This window comes from Colius striatus, chromosome Z, assembly GCF_028858725.1.
Source record: "Colius striatus isolate bColStr4 chromosome Z, bColStr4.1.hap1, whole genome shotgun sequence".
In the NCBI taxonomy this organism is placed as follows: domain Eukaryota; kingdom Metazoa; phylum Chordata; class Aves; order Coliiformes; family Coliidae; genus Colius; species Colius striatus.
This window is the reverse complement of record NC_084790.1, coordinates 48,438,204-48,457,114: the sequence shown is the minus strand read 5'-3', so window position 1 is coordinate 48,457,114 and position 18,911 is coordinate 48,438,204. Positions and strand designations below refer to the sequence as shown.

The 18,911-nt window shown below is 43.9% G+C and overlaps 1 protein-coding gene across 1 annotated transcript in view; it reads left to right on the top strand.

Moving 5' to 3' along the window:
* The window catches only part of CMYA5 (cardiomyopathy associated 5), a 52,935-nt gene extending 45,155 nt beyond the window's left edge, over window positions 1–7,780 (top strand). Inside the window, exons 13-16 of the mRNA XM_062018997.1 lie at window positions 4,543–4,676; window positions 5,370–5,469; window positions 6,493–6,669; window positions 7,528–7,780. Coding sequence (XP_061874981.1) covers window positions 4,543–4,676; window positions 5,370–5,469; window positions 6,493–6,669; window positions 7,528–7,780 — 664 coding nt within the window. The remainder of the gene's footprint in view (window positions 1–4,542; window positions 4,677–5,369; window positions 5,470–6,492; window positions 6,670–7,527) is intronic.
* Window positions 7,781–18,911: the final 11,131 nt, after the last annotated feature.

Here is an 18,911-nt window from a genome sequence, read left to right as displayed (position 1 = left end):
ATTCAAGATGTGGTCTTACCAAACTACAGGAGAATGATCAGCTCCCCCTGTTCCTGCTGACAACACTGTTCCTGATCCAGGCCAGGATACCATTGGCCTTCTTGGCCACTTGGACACGCTGCTGGCTCATGTTCAGTTGCTGTCAACCAACACTGCCAGGCCCCTCTGCCTGACAGCTTTCCAGCCACTCCTCCCCAAGCCTGTAGCACTGCTGGGGATTGTTGTGGCCCAAGTGCAGGACTCAGCACTTGGCCTTATTGAAACTCATGGCTTTGGCCTTGGCCCAGCTATCCAGCCTATATAGATCTCTCTATAAAGCTTCCCTACCCTCAAGCAGATCAACACTCCCACCCAGTTTGGTGTCATCTGAAAACTTACTCAGGGTGCACTCTATCCCTGCATCCAGATCATTAATAAAGGTGTGAAGCAGAAGTGGCCCCAGCACTGAGCCCTGGGGGACACCACTCGTGACCAGCCACCAACTGGATTTAACTCCATTGACCACAACTCGTTGGATATGACCATCTATCCAGCTTTTCAGCCAGGAAATGTATACACATCCAAGCCAAGAGCAGCCAATTTCCTTATGAGAACGCTGTGTGAAACAGTGCCAAATGCCTTACTAAAGCCAAGGTAGACAACATCCACAGCCTTTTCTTCATCCAACAAGCAGGTCACCCTATCATAGATGGAGATCAAATTTGTTGAACAGGACATGCCCTTCATAAACCCATGCTGACTGGTCCTGAGCACCTGTTGTTCAATCACCTTTCCAGGGATGGAGGTGTGATTGACTGGACTGTAGTTCGCCAGGTCCTTCCTGCTCTTTTTCTCTCTATTACTGGGAGCCCAGAACTGGACACAGTACTCCATATGAGCCCTCACTATTGCAGAGTAGTGCTAAATAACACATAATGAAAAGGAAGATCTCATTTCTTTGGGAGGGTATTGACTTAAATGGCAGTTTCCTGAAGACAGAAGAACAAGCCACATAGAAGACATCCCTGTGCTTAGGACATGTTGATCTACATATTACCATAACAGTTTCTAACATATTCTTCCTTATCTGACTTGTGACTATGTGCTCAAAACTTTCTCCTGGTGATCTGTGCTTCAGATTCACATCAAGATGTCAGAATTATGCTTTTAAGAAGAATAGGGTGACATTTGTTTAGCGAGCATGGACAAATTTCTTCAAGGCTCAGGTTCTCACTTCTTTTTACCCTGATTCTGTGCTTATCCTGGTTTTCCTGTCTCTCACTTCTTTTATGTTTGCCTCCTTGTTCAGTTCCCATGTTGTATTTTTCTTCAAGTTATCTGTTGTTATTCGCTTGTCCCTGTTCTCAGATGAGCCTTTTTCCACTTTCAAGTCTAAAGATCTCAGCTTCTCATCAGGCAACTCAAAAGCTTACACCTCTTCCCTGAACCTTGCAGTAAAAACTGACCAGCCTGACAGTGCTTCCAGTGCCTTGCTGAAATGCTGTCAGGGCTTTGGTTAGGCACAGGGGTGAAAAAAACCATGCATCTGCTACCGTGTTTGGGCAACCCACTTCTGTTTACTCAATCAGTTCCAGTATTAATGTGATATATCCCCAAGGGCAGCATGGCCTCATGCTAATCCCATAACAGTTCCGACCTCTCTGACTATTTAGATTGAAAAAGACCATGTCGCTGGAACACCCACTGCTTTTTCTCAATGCCTTCAATCATTTTTAATTATGGCTGTCAGTACAAAACGCCTGTTACAGATTAGAAAGGATGATGCACCAGTCTTTCCTGTGGTGCCATCCTCTTGTGTGGTGCTAGCAGGAATTTGTTGTGTAGGGCTGTTGGTTTTTACTTTTATGTGACAAAGGCAGTAGGAAGAGGCATGTGAGAAATCCTGATAGCCGAACGCTGATATTCTTCAGGTTGTGCTGCTCTCTGGTGGCACCTATGCAGAAAAACAGTCACTGCCAATGCATGACAGCAACGTAGTCAAACTGAAGGCCTTTCTGCCTCTACTCCTCTGAGGTCACAGAAATTAGTGCTGGAAAAGGTAATTTGTTTAATCTAGTTTATCACAGACATGTTACCTGCAGGAGGAAGATGCAGTGATCTACTGACCAGTTAGTCTCGCCTCCATGCGTGATGAAATCCTCCTGGAAACTATGCTAAGGCACATGAAATATAAGGAGGTGGCTGTTAACAGTCAACATGGCTTCACTAAGGGTAAACCACACTTCACAAGTTTGAAGGCCTTTTATGACAGTGTTGCAGTGTTAATCGGTAAGGGAAGAGCAACTGACACCATGTACCTGGACTTGTGCAAGACATTTGACACTGTCCCGCACAACATCCTTGTCCCTGAATTGCAGAGACGTGGATTTGATAGATGTACCACTAAGGAACTGGCTGAATGGTTGCACACAATGAGTTGCCATCAATGCCTCAATGTCCAAAGGAGACCATGGATGAGTGGTATCAATTATTTAATACCTTTGCCAGTATCACACACAGTGTGATTGAGCGCTTGCCAGTGATACCAAGCTAAGTGGTGCAGGCAACACACTGAAGGGAAGACATGCCATCCAGAGGGAACTTGATAGACTTGAGAGGTGGATCCATGCAAACTTCATAATTTCAGCAAAGCCAAGGGCAAGATCCTGCACATGTGTCATGGCAATGCCAAGAACAAATATAGACTGGACAGAAAAATGGATTGAGAAAGTCCTAGGGAGAAGGACTTGGGTATGTCAGTTGATGAGAAGCTCAATATGAGCCACCAGTGTGCCTCTGTAGCCCACAAAGCCTACTGTATCCTGGGCTACGTCAAAAGCAGCATGGCTAGCAAGTTGAGGGAGGTGATTCTGCTTCTCTGCTCTGCTCTGGTTAGACCCCACATGCAGTGCTTTATCCAGTTCTGGAGTCCACAGCATAAGAAGTACATGGTGTCATTGGAGCAGACCCAGAGGAGGGCCTAGAAGGTGATCAGAAGGTTGGAGAACCTCTCCTATGAAGACAGGCTTGAGAGGGTTAGGGTTGTTCTGCCCAAAGAAGGCTCCAAGGAGACCTTATATCAGCCTTCTAGTACTTAAAAGGGCTTACAAGAAAGCTGAAGAGGGACATTCACAAAGGCATGTAGTGACAGAACAAGGGATAATGGCTTTAAACTGAAACAGGGGAAAATTTAGATCAGATGTAAGGAAGAAATTTGTCACCTTGAGGGTGGTGAAACACTGGAACAGGTTGCCCAGAGAAGCTGTGGATGTACCCGCATTGGAAGTGTTCAAGGACAAGATGAATGGGGTTTTAAGCAACCTAGTCTAGTGGAAAGTGTCCCTGGCCACGGAAGGGAGTTTGGAACTAGATGGTCTTTAAGATCTCTTCCAATCCAAACCATTCTCCTATTCTTTGATTGTATGATCCTGGGCTCTGCTCTCAAACATTAAATGGAAGAGAAAGTACCTTGTGTACTCTCTAAAGGCACCTCTTCATGAGTTTAAATACTTGTCTTGAAGATCCCTATAAGTACTTCTGGGAAGAAATTACTGACTTTATACAGATAAAAAGTAATTGTATGCAGGCATACAATGCAGTAGATACATACTGTCTGGCTTTGCCATTATTGTACTAGGCAAAACTGATGAAAACCAGGGTCCAGTGTATGGGAAATTGTTAAGCCAACGTTTTGTACTCCTGACAATATAGAAAATAAAATTGGCATCTTTCTAGCCATCCAAAGTACTTTCATTGGCACTTCAGAGCACCTGCAAAGCAGATTGAGTGGATGCTGACTCTCACTTACCGACAGTTTGTCAAGACGTCAACGGTTGAGGACTTGAGGGCTGAAGCTTTTGAGATATCATGAAGGAGAGACTTAGTCAAAGCAGGGAGCTGTGCAAAGGCAGTTCCTCCACTGCTGCCTCTTGCAAAGCTAACCTATTAGAAACAGGGCACTGTGCAGGAGATAGAGCCAAGATTTTGTTGATGGACAATCTGTGAGTAAGGAGTTCACAGTCAGAAGTATATGGTTTCTGTACAGTCTCAGATAAGGATATCTGTTCTTTTCGATCTAGATCATATGCCCAGATAGTACAAACACAAAAAGTTCATTCACTGTCCAGCAACTAAATCAATTTAAAGGGTTGGGGATTTTTTTTCTTCAGAAGCTTGTTTATTTTGTAAAGCAGACTTTGCACAGGAAGCAGCAGAGAACTTGAGTCTGTGCTGCTTGCATTTTATGTGAAAACTTAAGCTGCAAAGTTAACACAAAGTAAGCATTACACCAAATGGCTGCCCTGAATGAGAAAGTGGTACAGGAACAAAGGCCTTGAAAATTTATCAGACAAAGTAAGGAGGTTCTCTCAAGTAAGACGCCAAAGCTCACACATAAGCTAGTTGTTTGTGAAAACAGTTGCCTGTGTGATTTGGAGTTTCTCTATGGTGCTTGTTTCAGTAGCCAACATCACCATCAAGTAGCTTAACTGTTTGCATAAATTAATCTCTGTGGCTTGAATATCTGCATACATTCTCATGTATGAAAATCTTCAAAATTTGCAGATCTTTTGCTGGTATAAAGAGACCTGAACTGAAAGTATCCCTGGAGCCCAATGTGAACTATTTCTTCTACTTGAGGGCTGTCAACCCATTTGGGACAAGTGAACAAAGTGAAGCAGCTCTCATCTCAACTAAAGGTAGATTACAATTTTCTGATATAAAAAAATGGGATGGAGGGGCAAAGCAGCCAAAGATGGCATTTTCCTCCATAAATCATATCTGAACTTTACAATGTGGAAATTAACAAGTTATTGAGATAAAAGGGACTCTGTTTTATCTCCGTAAAATTAACACAATCAGGGACTACTTCACTTGATGTTTGTATATTTATGTCAATGTAAACCGATGTGCCTCAGATGGAGAACTATTGAATTCTGTCAGAGATATGAAACGGTTAAATACTTTTCAGGAATTTCTGTTTGTTTGAGTTTGGTAGAGCACATTCTGACAAAAGATGCCATGACCTTAAAAAATCCCTTCACAATTCAAACCTTATGGACTTTGGGTTTCAGGGATGAGGAAGCACACAAACCTGTTTCAAAATGCAATGTACTCTCTTTTGAAAAAGCAATTGATTGAAAATTATTCCAATCCATTTAAATACTGAAACCTACTTTTTCACCTAGCTGCATTCCTGAATGTTAGACTGCTGTCCCAGTCAGGCACAGCTTGGAAGACTCTTTGCATTCGCACTCAATTTTCTGATGCATTTACCTGCCAGCACACGCATCTCTGTCCATCTAAGATGGCTGTAATTGTTGCTTAATGTTTTATGATTCATGTCATGTTAATGTTACCAGCCTTTCCTTCTTTGTCATAAATCATACCAGGAACCCGATTTCAGCTCTTGAGTGACACAGCCCATCCTGCTTTGCAAATCTCCTCCAATGCAACAGTGATCCACCTTCCTGAGAAAACCAAGTTCACTGGGTGAGTAGCAGCACAACAAAGACAATCACCCTGTGAGTTTCAGATTGGGTCCCTCCAGGGCTGACTGCCAAAGTTTTGCTTATAGGTAACTTTCATGTGCCACTAACAAATTTTGTAGAAGGACTGAATCGTTTCAGTCATGCAGCCCCTGGACTTCATGTGATTGACCGAGCTTTCAAGCACTGCAAAGTCCCAACAAAAGCAGCAGCAGTATTGGTGTAGGTGCTGGGAAGCCTTCAATGTCACACTGCCAGAAAGTCAAAGGCAGTGATACCTACTGGGACAGATGGGTTTGCTTAATCCTTCAGAGCACTTCAGTCTCAAAGCAATTTGTTGCTGCCCTGGAAAGGGCAGATTTATGTGCTTCTTTTTGAGTATATCGTGGCTGGAGGTAATCTGTTTTCCTTACTTGCTCCTCTACTGAGAGGATTATTAGTAATGTTTTCCAGAGCATCTGTGTCTTTGGAGAGCTAGGACATGCTCCTGCAGTATGTTTAGACCAGGTTAGCACCATCCATTGTAAACATGATTTTTTTTTTACACAGAGATGCCAATCCTGTCACCAGTACAGGTACAATTGTATAAGTTATGCCATATTGATATGATTTCTTGAAAGGTAATAAGATATTAGTGATTTACACAGATTTTTTTACTGTTACAGCTGAACACACACAAGATGATTGTCACTGTTACTACTTGAAACAGACGTACTTTCTAGTTTGAGTAAGCCTTCTAAATTTGAGGACCATTTTTTGTCTCCAAAGTCACTTTTTCCACCTTTTGCTAGCTTCGTATGATTTTGTGTCAAGTTGCATGCATTTTACTCGTTTAAGATGGATCGATCTCAGTGCAAAGATTAAAAGACTCTCAGTGACAATCTTTGATAAAATCCTGCGGTTTTAAGAGCAGAGTCCAATCCATTAGTAATTTTAGATGCTGCTGCATGACATGACTGTAAGAAATATCACCATATGGTTGATCTACCACTACATTCACTTTATTGTACTGCTGTTCCACTAACAGCTTTCCTTCAGTCCTGGGTGAACTGCTGCCTGCTCGGGGACGTCATTACTGGGAAATCGTTGTCTCTACCTGCAGAAGCTACAGGATTGGGATTTGCTATGAGGCAGTATCACAGAGTGATGTCCTAGGGCTGAATGATACCTCCTGGTGCATGTGGTGCTGTCCTACACAAACCAGGTAAAGCTGAGTCACCCTAGTTGCTTGGGAAGTTACTTGTGCTTCCTATAAATAAAACTGTCCACTTTCCAGAATCTCGAGAGCAGAAAGGATCAATCTGTGTTCTTCCTCAAATTTGAGTAATAAGAAAATGAGCTTTAGACCTCCTCTTAATTAAAAAAAAAAAATCTCATAAAGAACCTTAAAAAATAAAACTAATCTCAAGCAGACAAGTTTACCACTCTTCACTCAGCCAGTGACTAAAGCCTAAAAAACTAAGTTGCCACTGCTTTGTCATTCCAGGCTCATACCCTGAACTACTTCAGAGAATCCCAGAGACTGTATATGTTTCCATAAATGAGGTCTTTTTAGAATCTATTTGTATCTGCAGGAGATGTTTAGCCTCGCCAGTGAATACCTTCTCCTGCCTTGTCCTTCACAGTGATAGGTACCTACCTGCCACTGTGGCAGGACTGCAGGATGCTGGGGTAACCTCCAGCAGACCAGTACCAGGCCGCCTGGAGCTTTCTCAGGCATAACCCTGCTAATGATGTAAATTTGCTCCTGATCTAAACAATTGTGCTTTTTCTTTAGTATGAAATCATATAGAAGTAAAGAGTTTTGCCAAAGCAGAGCTTATGCTTAAATCTCCACAAAGACATGTAAAAGGACAGATATAGATTAATATGATTACAGCAAGCTCATCAGCGTGCCAGAGAGGGCTCTGAAGCTATGCCACATTCACTTTGCGTACGTCCTGAGAAAAATGTTGTTGCCTCCTGATAGGCTGCTGTTAATAGGTGAGAACTAATCTGTAGGTTATTTCTGGTAAATCACCATGATGAAGCTCACAGTGTTCTGGTTTCCATTTTCCCACAGCTTTCTTTACAGATTTCTTCACACTGGTGTGATGAGTGATGTCTGCGTGACAGAACGCCTGTCCAGGATCGGTATCCTGTTGGACTACAGTAGCAGCAGACTGTTGTTCTTCAATGTAGAGAGAGGGCTGGTGCTGTTAACCATCAGGCACAAATTCACTGATGCTGTTCACCCTGCCTTTGCCCTGGAAAAGTCTGGAGTACTTACACTGCACACGGGCATGGAGCTGCCAGAGTTTGTGAAGCACAGTTAATCCCCTGCTTCACACTCTGGAAAACTAACAATTACAGCACAGGGGATAGGGTGGGGAACAGGAGTGTCAAAGAGGGATATCTAGTCTTCACCTATGAATTCCATGCACAGCTCTCCTCTGCATCATCAGTAGCTACAGCTAGTGCTCAGCCACATAATCACCCTGAGCCTGGACAGAAAATTGACTTCTTCAGATAGACTGTGCACCTAGTGTTATATACAAAAGTACTTTTGAGGGGAAAAGAGAAGTTCTGTTAGATACAAACACTAGGAGATGGGGAAATGTATTTTCACTGTGAAAATAATGACAGCGCTAGCTGTATTTGTGATGATGAGCCTGTGTATAAAATAAATGCACCTCTCACTGCAACATATGAAAGCCATTGTTTCATCATTTGCCAGGGCAGTCAGAGCCCAAATCCAAGATGATATGTTTCAAAACCGTGTAAATGTTTCAGCAGATGAACCATTCTGCAGGTTAATATATCTTGTGTTATTGTTTTCCTGCCCTTTTCTTTAAATGCACAAATTATGACAACTTGGAAACTCAGAAATCTGCCTGTTCGCAAAATGAGTCCCAGACCAGTCTTCATAACAGGTGTGTAAAGTTTGAGTGTGCAACGCTCTAAAAACACCTTGCTCACAGCAGACTAACAGACAGCTACCTGACTGTGTCAGTACATATCTGTGCCTGAAACAGGCCTTCATGAAACACCAGTATGAGGAAGCTTGATAGTAGTGGTAAAAGTCTTTTCAATGTTCTTCATCCTCAATTTGTTGGCTAGGTGGTTCAACGGTGAAGAGAAGGTTGCCACCTGGGACCATGGAGAAGAGTCAAATTGCCAGCAGACCTCTTGTGAATCACCCCAGTTCTGTAACTGCTTTTTACCTTTGTGCTTACCAATTTGATGCTTCTACTTCCAGGGTTATGAACATTTTCCTGCATCTTCCCTGCTCCTTTCTGTTATCTACAGTAGCACCAGCACCACACCAGAAAGGCACAGTGCTTCAGGGCTGTCAAAACAGAGGACTAAAACAAGATTGTGCCAGCAAAGGAATAGGATGCTGAATTTCCTGCTTGGTTTTTTCAAACCATTTTCCAAGCACTTCACACATCAGTGGCACAGCTGTCTTCTGGCTTGCTCCAAGGACAGAGCACACGAGTGCCAGTGGTGCCAAACTCCAGTGAAAGCTGGCTGGGGTGAAATTATTATTATGGCAAGTGGGCAATGCTTTTCACGCTGTGCTGCTTCAGAGGTTTCTGTCGCAGGGGACAATGCTGCCAGACCTATTTTGAAGCTCAGCTGAAGAGCTGTACTCCCCAAAATGAGCCAGATTTCAGGAGTATGTTATTGCCGTTTGATTTTGAAGCGAAGATTTAAATGAGTTACTGGGAGGCTTCTGCTTTTTGTGCTCAGAGGAGGTGCCTGCTTCTGCTGTTTTATTTATGATTTAACACCACCAAGGTATGTGCTTGCTGCTTTAGCCTACCGTATGCTTGATGTCCCAGAGAAGTCACACTCCACAGTGCCATAGCAGGCTAGGGCAGGGTGATTGAGGCAGGTGAAACAAGATCTGTGACCATTTCTTTTAAGCTCTTTTTGATATTTGAGTTAAAGAGTGACGGTTCGGAGTCCATACTGGAGCAAGAGGAGAATGAAAAAGCAAAATAGTGCCCTGTTGGCTCAAGCAAGTGTTTTGTAGAAGTGTGGAGGGTGGTAGAGGATGTGGATAAAAAGATTCAGGATTGGCTGGAAAAGAAAGACAGAAAGGGTATTGAGGGTAACGTTGTCATGGAGGCTGAGGGGGAGGAGGCAGAAGGCAGGCTGCAAACTCTCACAGAGCAGATGGTGATAAACTAAGACGTAGGTCAGTGATGTCATCGGAACACATTCCTCGGGCTCCTGCAGACAGTATGACCACCAGAGGTTTGTCTGTCTCCAGAGTTTAATCACACAGAATCACAGAATCTTAAGGGTTGGAAGGGACCTTGAAAGATCATGTAGTCCAACCCATCTGCGAGACCAGGGCCACCTAGAGTAGGTCACACAGGAACTCATCAGGTGGGTTTTGAATGTCTCTAGAGAAGGAGACTCCACAACCCATCTGGGCAATCTCTTCCAGTGTTCCGTCACCCTCATAGTGAAGAAATTATTCCTTGCATTTCTTTGGAACCTCCTATGTTCCATCTTGTAACTCCTGTCCCTTGTCCTATTGTTGGATGTCACTGAGAACAGCCTGGCTCCATCCTTCTGACACCTGCCCATTTGTAAACATTAATGAGGTCACCCCTCAGTCTCCTCCAAGCTAAAGAGCCCCAGCTCCCTCAGCCTTTCATCAGAAGGCAGATGCTCCACTCCCTTCATCATCTTGGTGGCCCTGTGCTGAACTGTCTCCAGCAGCTCCCTGCCCTTCTTGAACTGAGGGGCCCAGAACTGGACACAATATTCCAGATGCAGCCTCACGAGGGCAGAGGAGAGGGGGAGGAAAACCTCTCTCGACCTACTAAGCACCCTCCTTTCAATACACCCCAGGATGTATTCTTAGCCACGAGAGCACATTGCTGGCTCATGGTCATCTTGCTGCCCACCAAGACCCTCAGGTCCCTTTCCCCTGCACCACTCTCTAACAGTTTGTTCCTCAACCTGTACAGGTACATGGGGTTATTCTTTCCCAGATGCATGACTCTACACTTGCCCCTGTTGAATTTCATTAGATTTCTCCCTGCCCAACTCTCCAGCCTGTCCAGGTCTCATTGAATGGCAGCAAACTTGCTGACAGTGCCCTCTGTTCCCTCAGCAAGGTCATTAATGAATAGATTGAACTGACCAGCACTGACCTCTGAGGGACTCCACTAGACACAGGCCTCCAACTAGACCCTGCCCCATTGATCTCAATTCTCTGCCTTCTTCCCTTCAACCGCTTAACAATCCACCTCACTACCTGATCATCCAGCCCACACTTTCTCAGTTAATGTAGCTCTTTGAACAAAACCTGAAAAATCCCAACACTGGGACAACTTCAGCTATGTTCTGCTCACACAAGTCGCTGCTGGGATTGTTTCATGGACACCAAGGCAATGCATTGCCAAGGGTACAACCAGTGACAAGAAGAGCAAAATGACAAGAAGTTATTTGGTCTGATTGTTGAGTGAAGGCTAGAAGGCAATTTTGCCTTTGACAAGGCAATTGCATATTAGTAAATAGAGGTTTTAACATGAAAAGCAAAAGCCTTATCTATTTGCCATGCATTATTATTCAGGTGCTACAACAACTTTTGAGCCTGGCATGTTTTTATTAGAGTCATCTCATTCTTAGAGATATTTAGTTAATTTTGAAAAACTGCCTGACTCTGTTTTCTTGCTAAGTTTTGTATAAGATTCAGCTTTTAGATTAGACTGTATAAAAAAAAGTGTATTTACTATTAATGAGATGGTGACTCCACCACCTACCTGGGCAGCCTGTGACAGTGCTTAACCCTCTCAGTGAAAATGTTCTTCTTAATGTCCCATCCAAACCTTCCCTGACTCAACTTGGGCCCGTTTCCTTGTGTCCTATCATTCATTGCTGGAGAGAATAGATGGACCCCCACCTCACTACAACCCGCTTTCAGGTAGTTGTAGAGAGTGATCATATCTCCTCTCAGCCTTCTTTTCTCAGACTAAACAACCTCAGCTCTTTCAGCTGCTCCTCATCACACTTTTGCTCCAGACTCTTCACCAGCTCTATTGTCCATCTCTGGACACTCTCCAACACCTCAATTTCCCTCTTGTAGTGAGGGGCCCAGAACTGAATACAGTATTCAAGGTACAGACCCACCAGCACCAAGTACAGGGGGATAATCACTTCCCTGGCCCTGCTGACCACACTAGTTGTGATACCAGCCAAGATGTCATTGGCCTTCTTGGCCATCTGGGCACACTGCTGGCTCATGTTTAGCCAGCTATGGATTAACACCCCCAGGTCCTTTTCTGCCAGACAGCTTTCCAGCCACTCTGCCCCAAGTCTGTAGCATTGCCTGGGTTGTTATGGCTCAAGTGCAGGACCCAGTACTTGGTCTTGTTGAACCTCATACAATCAGCCTCAGCCTATCTCTCCAGCCTGTCCAGATCCTTCTCAAGAGTCTTCCTGTCTTCAAGTAGATCTATACACCCCACCCATCTTGGTGTCAGCAAACTTACTAAGCATGCACTTGATCCCCTCATCTGGATCATTGATAAAGATGTTAAATTAATTGGTCCCGGCACTGAGCTGAGGCACACCACTGGTGACCAGCTGCCAACTGGATTTAATTCCTTTCACCACTCTCTGGGCCCAGCCATCCAGCCAGCCTCAGTCACCACAGGACTTCACAAGAACATATATTAATAGCCTGCCCAGGTACAGAAAGGGCATTACTCCTTTGAGTATAAAAGCAAATTTTTTTAAGCTAAACTGTGATATTTATTGGGGGCTAAAAAAAAAAAAAAAAAAAAAAAAGGAAAAAGAAAACTGTTAGCATCACTGAATCCAAGTTTTAAGTTGTATTTTTCAGCTGAGGGCCATATACTTCTGCTATATGCATCTCCAGCAGAACATGACATTACATTCCGCAATTCCAATGCAGCAAGAGTCAGCTTTACTGCATGGTGCTGCAGTTATTTTTGCACACATCCGTTATATTCATGGGAGCCTGAATAGGTTGGGCTTGCTGATCACATGTAGCTCCTTTAGGCCATTAAAGAGGAATAAATTTGGCTATTCCTCAAAATATAGGATTCCCACAGCCATCAGCTTTTCTTCCAGTTATTCCTCTACAGCTGTCAGACCTTGGGAATCCTCATAGAAGGAGTATAGCAGTTAAAAATTGTCTGAACAGTATTTCTGCTGGAAAAAAAAAAAAAAAAAAAGAAAAAAAAAAGAAAAAAGAAACCAAAAACCGAAAACTAAACCATTCACAACAAAATGTCTTGCTTTGGACCTTAATCCTGCCCAAAGTTCACCTCCTGCTTGAGGATAAAGGTAAGTAGGTCACACTGTATTTACCGGGGGGGGGGGGGGGGGGGGTGGGGGGGGGGGGGGAAGTCCTCTTTCCCAGTTACTCCACCCAGTACTATGGGGTTTTGGCCCACTGTAAGGAAGCATTTGTTGCTCTGCTACTGAATGCTGGCTTTCCATCTGTTTTGTAGTGTATTCCTCATCTTTAAAAAAGCAGGATCTCTACTAACAGCAAAACAAGTTACAAGAAATTTCAAGCAGTTATCAGTCTTTGTTAACAGTTTTACACCCGATTTTTGTCAAGGAAGACCAGAAATAATTTAAGATCTTCACATTAGTGAAATTCTTCCCTCAATTAATATAGTTTTGATTTTGAGATTAAAATATTAACTTTAAATTTCCAAGCTTAAAATAGTTATTTGCCTTTTATAGGTAAGTATCTGTGTTTTAAGGTGGTACAGATGCTCTGTTTATATACTGTCTTGAAACTGCAAGGCAGCTCTATTATCTGCACTGCAGTGGTTATGAAGGACATGAAAGATTATGAATAATAGGTTAAAGGAAAAGGCGTTGTGTCTGTAACCCTCAAGAGGGTGCTAACAAAACAGCAAATCCATGACCGGTGTCATCCATGTGTAGATGCTAGCACAGGGAGGAGAAAGCTTGGAGATGTTACAGAGTTGTAACCCAAGGAAGGCAGGAATGCTGACTTTTACTACAGAACGGAGCAAATAGGCAAGAGAGACATACTGGATGTTAGGACCAGGGTCTTATTTTTACCAGCCTCTACAAAATGTGTAACAGCACATCCAGCTCCTGTTTTTTATGTACAGTTAGTTAGACTATATATGAACCCAATGGATCTAGTATCTTAGAAAAGCAAACTTTATGTTACACTTGTGACACTGAAATGAATTCAGAGCAGTAGTTCCCACAGCACAGCTTGACATAGTGCAGCTCCTTGGATATCCCTCTACAGCAGAGAGCTACAGAATAGCCATTCTCAGTTCACCCCCTACTTTGGCTGAGGCTTCCAGTCTGGTTTATAGGCAAACGAGAATGGAACTGCAGCAACGAGGCTAACAGTGAGGAGACAGATGCTGCCAGTAGCTTCCTCTGGACTGCCACCAAGGGGGCTGCTGAAAAGGACTGTGATGCCAGGGTGCAGTAGAGTAAAATGTTAAATCACCCCTCCAAGCTCCTGGCTTCTAGAATCAGGGGAACAACGAGAAACAGGAATGACAGAAAGACAACTTTCAAATTGTGGCAGAAAGAGTACAGAATGTGCTGGCCTGTGAAATATCTGGCCTTCACAAAGCAACATCTCCCTAGTAGCAGCCAAAAATGGTAAAGTGTGACATAAACACAACTTACAGCAATGTGTCACTTGCTGCAATTTTGGAAGGGTGCAATTATTATTCCACAAGTCTCATTGAAATTTGCACAGTCCAGCTTTGACAAATAGAATTTTTTTTTTTAAGTGAAATTTTTTTTTAAGTGCTTCATAAAGAAATTCTTGACTTGCTGTATGCAACTAGCACACTTCCATGAGCTTCTATGTTCTCTCCAAGGTGAAGAAGGTGCTTACACTATGACTCCAGGCCAGCTCTGGTATGGCACCAGAGTGTATGATGTGTCATCCCTCCTAAATGATGCCTACTTGGCGAGCAAAGATGGCTTGATTGGCTCACCTGTGTGGCAAGCATACTAACAGTTACTCAATAGCTTGTTCAGTCCTACCTTACTTTCATGGAATAGTCAGTACATGATTGACTTTTATCTTTAAAACTTTTATATCTTGTTTGTGGTGTCCTTGCACCCACCAAAAGTAACATCTACAACCAGTAATATCTGCAAGTAAGCAAACTAGCAGCCATAGCAAGTATCACATTTTATCTCTCATTTCTCCTGCAGCCTGTAGTGACAGCACTGATTTCTGGGTTTCTAAGTGTCTAACTTAGTGACTGCAGCACTGTGAGAAGCTCTCTCTCTTTCTCCTACTTTATCTACACAGTCAAAGTATGCATGTGTGGGAGTACATCATGGAAGCATAGCTTTAGAGGGACTGACAAATTTTTAAAATACTGTTTTCTCTGATCTCGCACCTGGAATGACCTCAGTGCCCCCAGTAAGAATTTGAGCAGTTTTATCAGTTCTTATAAATGAGACTGAGCAAGCAGGGAGCAGAAGAGTATTTCAGAAAAATTAGCTGTGTGGAACTTCCAGGGAGAGCAGCAGAAGACAGGGTACTGTTTCTGAGGGACATTATTATGAGTTACTCAGTAACTCAAACAAGATATGTCTATACCTTTTATCATATATGCTGCTTTAGAAACCAATACCATTTCCATCAAATCCCAAAGATCTACCAATATAAAAGTTTCAGCACCTTCATCACAAAACAGCTGGGACTGGAAGGGAACTCTGGAGGTCATCTGGTCCAATCCCCTTGCTCAGGCAGGACGACCTACAGCTGGTTGTCCAGGACAATGTCCAGCTGGCTTTTGAAGATCTCCAAAGATGGACACCTCACCAGTTCTCTGACCAGCCTGTATCATCGTCCTTCATGCTGATGTTTCCTGCCTCCCAGCCACAGCCACAGGGCTTGTGGCTGGAGAAGTTAGGCTGCTGCTGTAAAGAAGTGTCAGAGAAAGCCTCAAAGAGCTGTGATTGTAGGATGACAGGGACTGTTTGGGTGCAGAGGTGCCAGTAGGAGGACCCAGCAGGACAAAGGCATGGCATGTCCATGGCACTCCACAGGCCTTAAGGACAGGTTGCCCAGCAGATGCTTAAGAGACTTAGATATATCTGCCTTGATGGTTGGAAAGGAGAGGTGTGAAAGCTGGAAAACATTCCTTGCAGTTGCTTGTGCTTTGATTTTGAAACAAAAACATACCCTAAAGCTTCCAGATCTTTATTCAATTTCCATGAAGGCAAACAGCCACACTCGCAGGTCCCGCCTGTTTTAGCTGAGGATGGCTCCAGCCTCCAGACTGGCCAGGCACTTCCCTGCCTCCTGCCAGGTAGAGATGTAGGAGAGCCCTGGGTCATCCTGTGCCCCTTGGTGCCTCCCTGCAGGCCCCTTTCCCCCAGCTGTGGGCTCCTTGATGGGCCCTGCGCACAAGCAGTAGCACTGCTGTGGGGACCTGCTGCACACCTGCTTCCTGGTCCCCCTCCTCCAACAGCGGGCAGATGAGCCAACCACGCACTCTTGGTAGCCTGCCCTCACCGTGTGCAAGACATGGTCAAAAGTCTGCCAGCAGAGTGGGCACTCAGATCTCGTTACAGCCTGCTGCCAGATGCAGCCTAAGCAGAAGGCATGGAAACATCCATCAGCGTAGCCTGTGCTGTTGACCTTGTCCAGGCAGGCAGAGCCCTGATCATCTCCCACTGCCTTCCACTCTCCTGCCCCCTGCAACAGGCTGCTGGTGGCTGTCGTGGCAGAGCCACTCTGCTCCACCACACCCTCAGCACCTGATGCAGTGTCCTGCCAAGAGAGATGTCCAAGTTTCCTGGCGCTAGGAAGAGAAAAAACAAAGACAGCTCCAGAAAGTGGTGGGAGAAGGGAGGCTAGGGCCTCCTGAAAGTTCTCCTTGCAGGCCTGAGCAGTAGCACCAGAAGACAGCTGGTCCCTAGGCTTACTCTCCTTATCTACCTGTCCCCCTTGGCTCATCCCATGGACACTGCCCTCAGTCCAAGACCCTCCACTCTCTCTGCTCCCCTAGACAACCAGCACAGCTTGAGCCGGCACAGGGTACCCAAAGGAGGCTGTCAGGAAAAGGGAAGAAGCTGACTGGGAGTTTTCAGTGGTACCCACAAGCCATGGGTCAGCCCAAAGGCTGCACTCTAGGTCGAGGTCCAGAGGCTTAATATACTCCCTGGACCTCCAGGTCCTTCTCTGTATATCTGCTCCAGTTGGTCAATCACTAGCATATACTGGTGCTTGTTCCTCACCAGAAGCAGGACTTTGCAATTCCCCCTGTTTAACTTGATGATGTTCCCTTCAGCCCATTTCTAGAGCCAGTCAAGGTCTCTCTGGATTGCAGCCTGACCTCTTGCACATCAGCTGCTCCTCTCAGTTTTGTGCTATCAGCAAACTTGCTGAGGCACTCTGTCTCATACTCCAATTTGTTGATAAAGATGTTGAGCACTATTGGACCCAGTATTGAGCCCTGGGATACACCAATAGTTATCAGCTTCCAACTAGACTTCATGCCATTGATCACCATGCTGAATCCACCTGCCTAAGCCCTCAACAGAAGTTTCTTCCCTAACCTCATGAAAAAAAAAAAAGCTGCTGTAGTAAATTTAGCACTATATAATAGAACCTTTTCATGTAATCATATCTCAGTGGGATGTTTGAGCTTCACCATGACATTCTGGTGAGACAGATCCCCAAGATTTTGTGGAGGTCTAATGCCCACATAGTTACTGCTTAGCAACCAAGAGCTTCTTCAGGAAAAATCAAATCCATTGCAGCCTGGGAGCTGGTTGCTGTGACTTTCATCCAGAAATGAGGAGGGGAGCTGAAACTATAAAGTGACTGTCTCTCAGCATGTTTATCTCCAGGAAGATACCAATGGCTTTGTTCCTCATATCATGACTTATGTCACTGTCTGAATCAAGCATAGCTTAGAGATAGACACTGCCTTGCTCTCCCCAGGACTTTGGAGACATGAGGAAGGCTCACTTCTTTCCTCAATAAGATTATAGCTTGTAGGTCTGCAACAAGAGCCCTGCTGTCTGAATCCTGGCTGTTCTGAAAGTGTGTCTTCTTTTATACACTTCAGTGAAGTTTATTTAGGTCCTCCACCTAGGCAGCATTACCCAGCCCTGAGAAACACTGGCCACATACCTAGTGGGGAGCTGGGGCAAGCTGAGTCTCAGTGCTTGTTTAGTAAAACAGGGATTTGTCTCCTCCCCTGTAAAATTGCCACAGAAGACCTGCTCTATAATGTGCCTAATCTTCTTCTAAGAGCTCTAGATCTGGCCTTGCAGAGATACAAATGAAGTAAAGGAGAAATTGCTGAGCCAGACTCAGAGCAATGGTTATTTTCCAGTGAATAATGGGCATACCCAGAGATGTCTGAAGCAGTCCATTCAGAGCATGTCCTGGGTTATCAATACTGACCGAACTTGAACTCTCATTGCACCTCTTCTGGTGGGTAAAGAATATGTACTCTTTCCCTTTTGTTCTTATTGCATCTTTTCCCATCATGAAAACAAAATACTGTATATGAACGTGAGACAAAAGGGAAAAAAACGTGCTTCTCAGTTGTGTTTCAAATATTCTCTATATTAAAAACTGGCTCTAAATCTCTGAGAGCATCCGAGCTAACTTATCTCACACTCTTCAGTTTTACTGTCATTTTCATTATCCTTTAATAGGTCTGTTCTGATGTGTGGCTTACATTGCTTTGCCACTTGTTAGGGTCCTTTCTGTAAATATTAAGAAATTGCCTTGGGATTCCTCCTATAAATATTAAGGTAGTCTTAACCAGCATCTATACAGTCTCTGTGGCAACATTTTGGAGCTATTTTTAGGCCCATGGCCTTAAAGACTGATGTGCATAACTCATCATCACTTTGTTCTGTGAAATTCTCCTGTCCAATAAGATTTTAAATGCTGTAACCCCTCTGACAAGTAATGTGGTACTTGATGTTCCTTGTGACTCCAGACTTTTCCTTGTGTCAAACGTAAATACTCTTTGCTGTGATAAAAGCAGTGACCTTTCTCACAAGTGACATGAAGAAAGATCTATTTCCCTACCATTTGCAGATACTCTTTCATATTATTTTGTCTACTTAACTTTTTTCTTTTGTTAAATCCAATTTTCATTCTATTTTCTCAGAGGTGATATTTTCCACACCTCTGAACAGTGACTTTTCCTTCTCTGGATGCTCTCAGACTAGCCTGCTCCTCTTGCATTATTTTTTTTCCTGACGTCTACTGCCTAGTACAAGGAATGGAGGCCATCTAATACTGAGCCAAGAAAAGGGTTTTTTTTTTCTTCTTAAGTGTATGTATTTATGTGTATGTACTACTATAAAGTGATTGCCTTTTGTCCAATAGCAGCTAATGTTCAGCTAATGAACCAATGACACCTACAGAGCCATTCCTGAAATAATGCTACAAAACAAATTGCTCCCACTCTG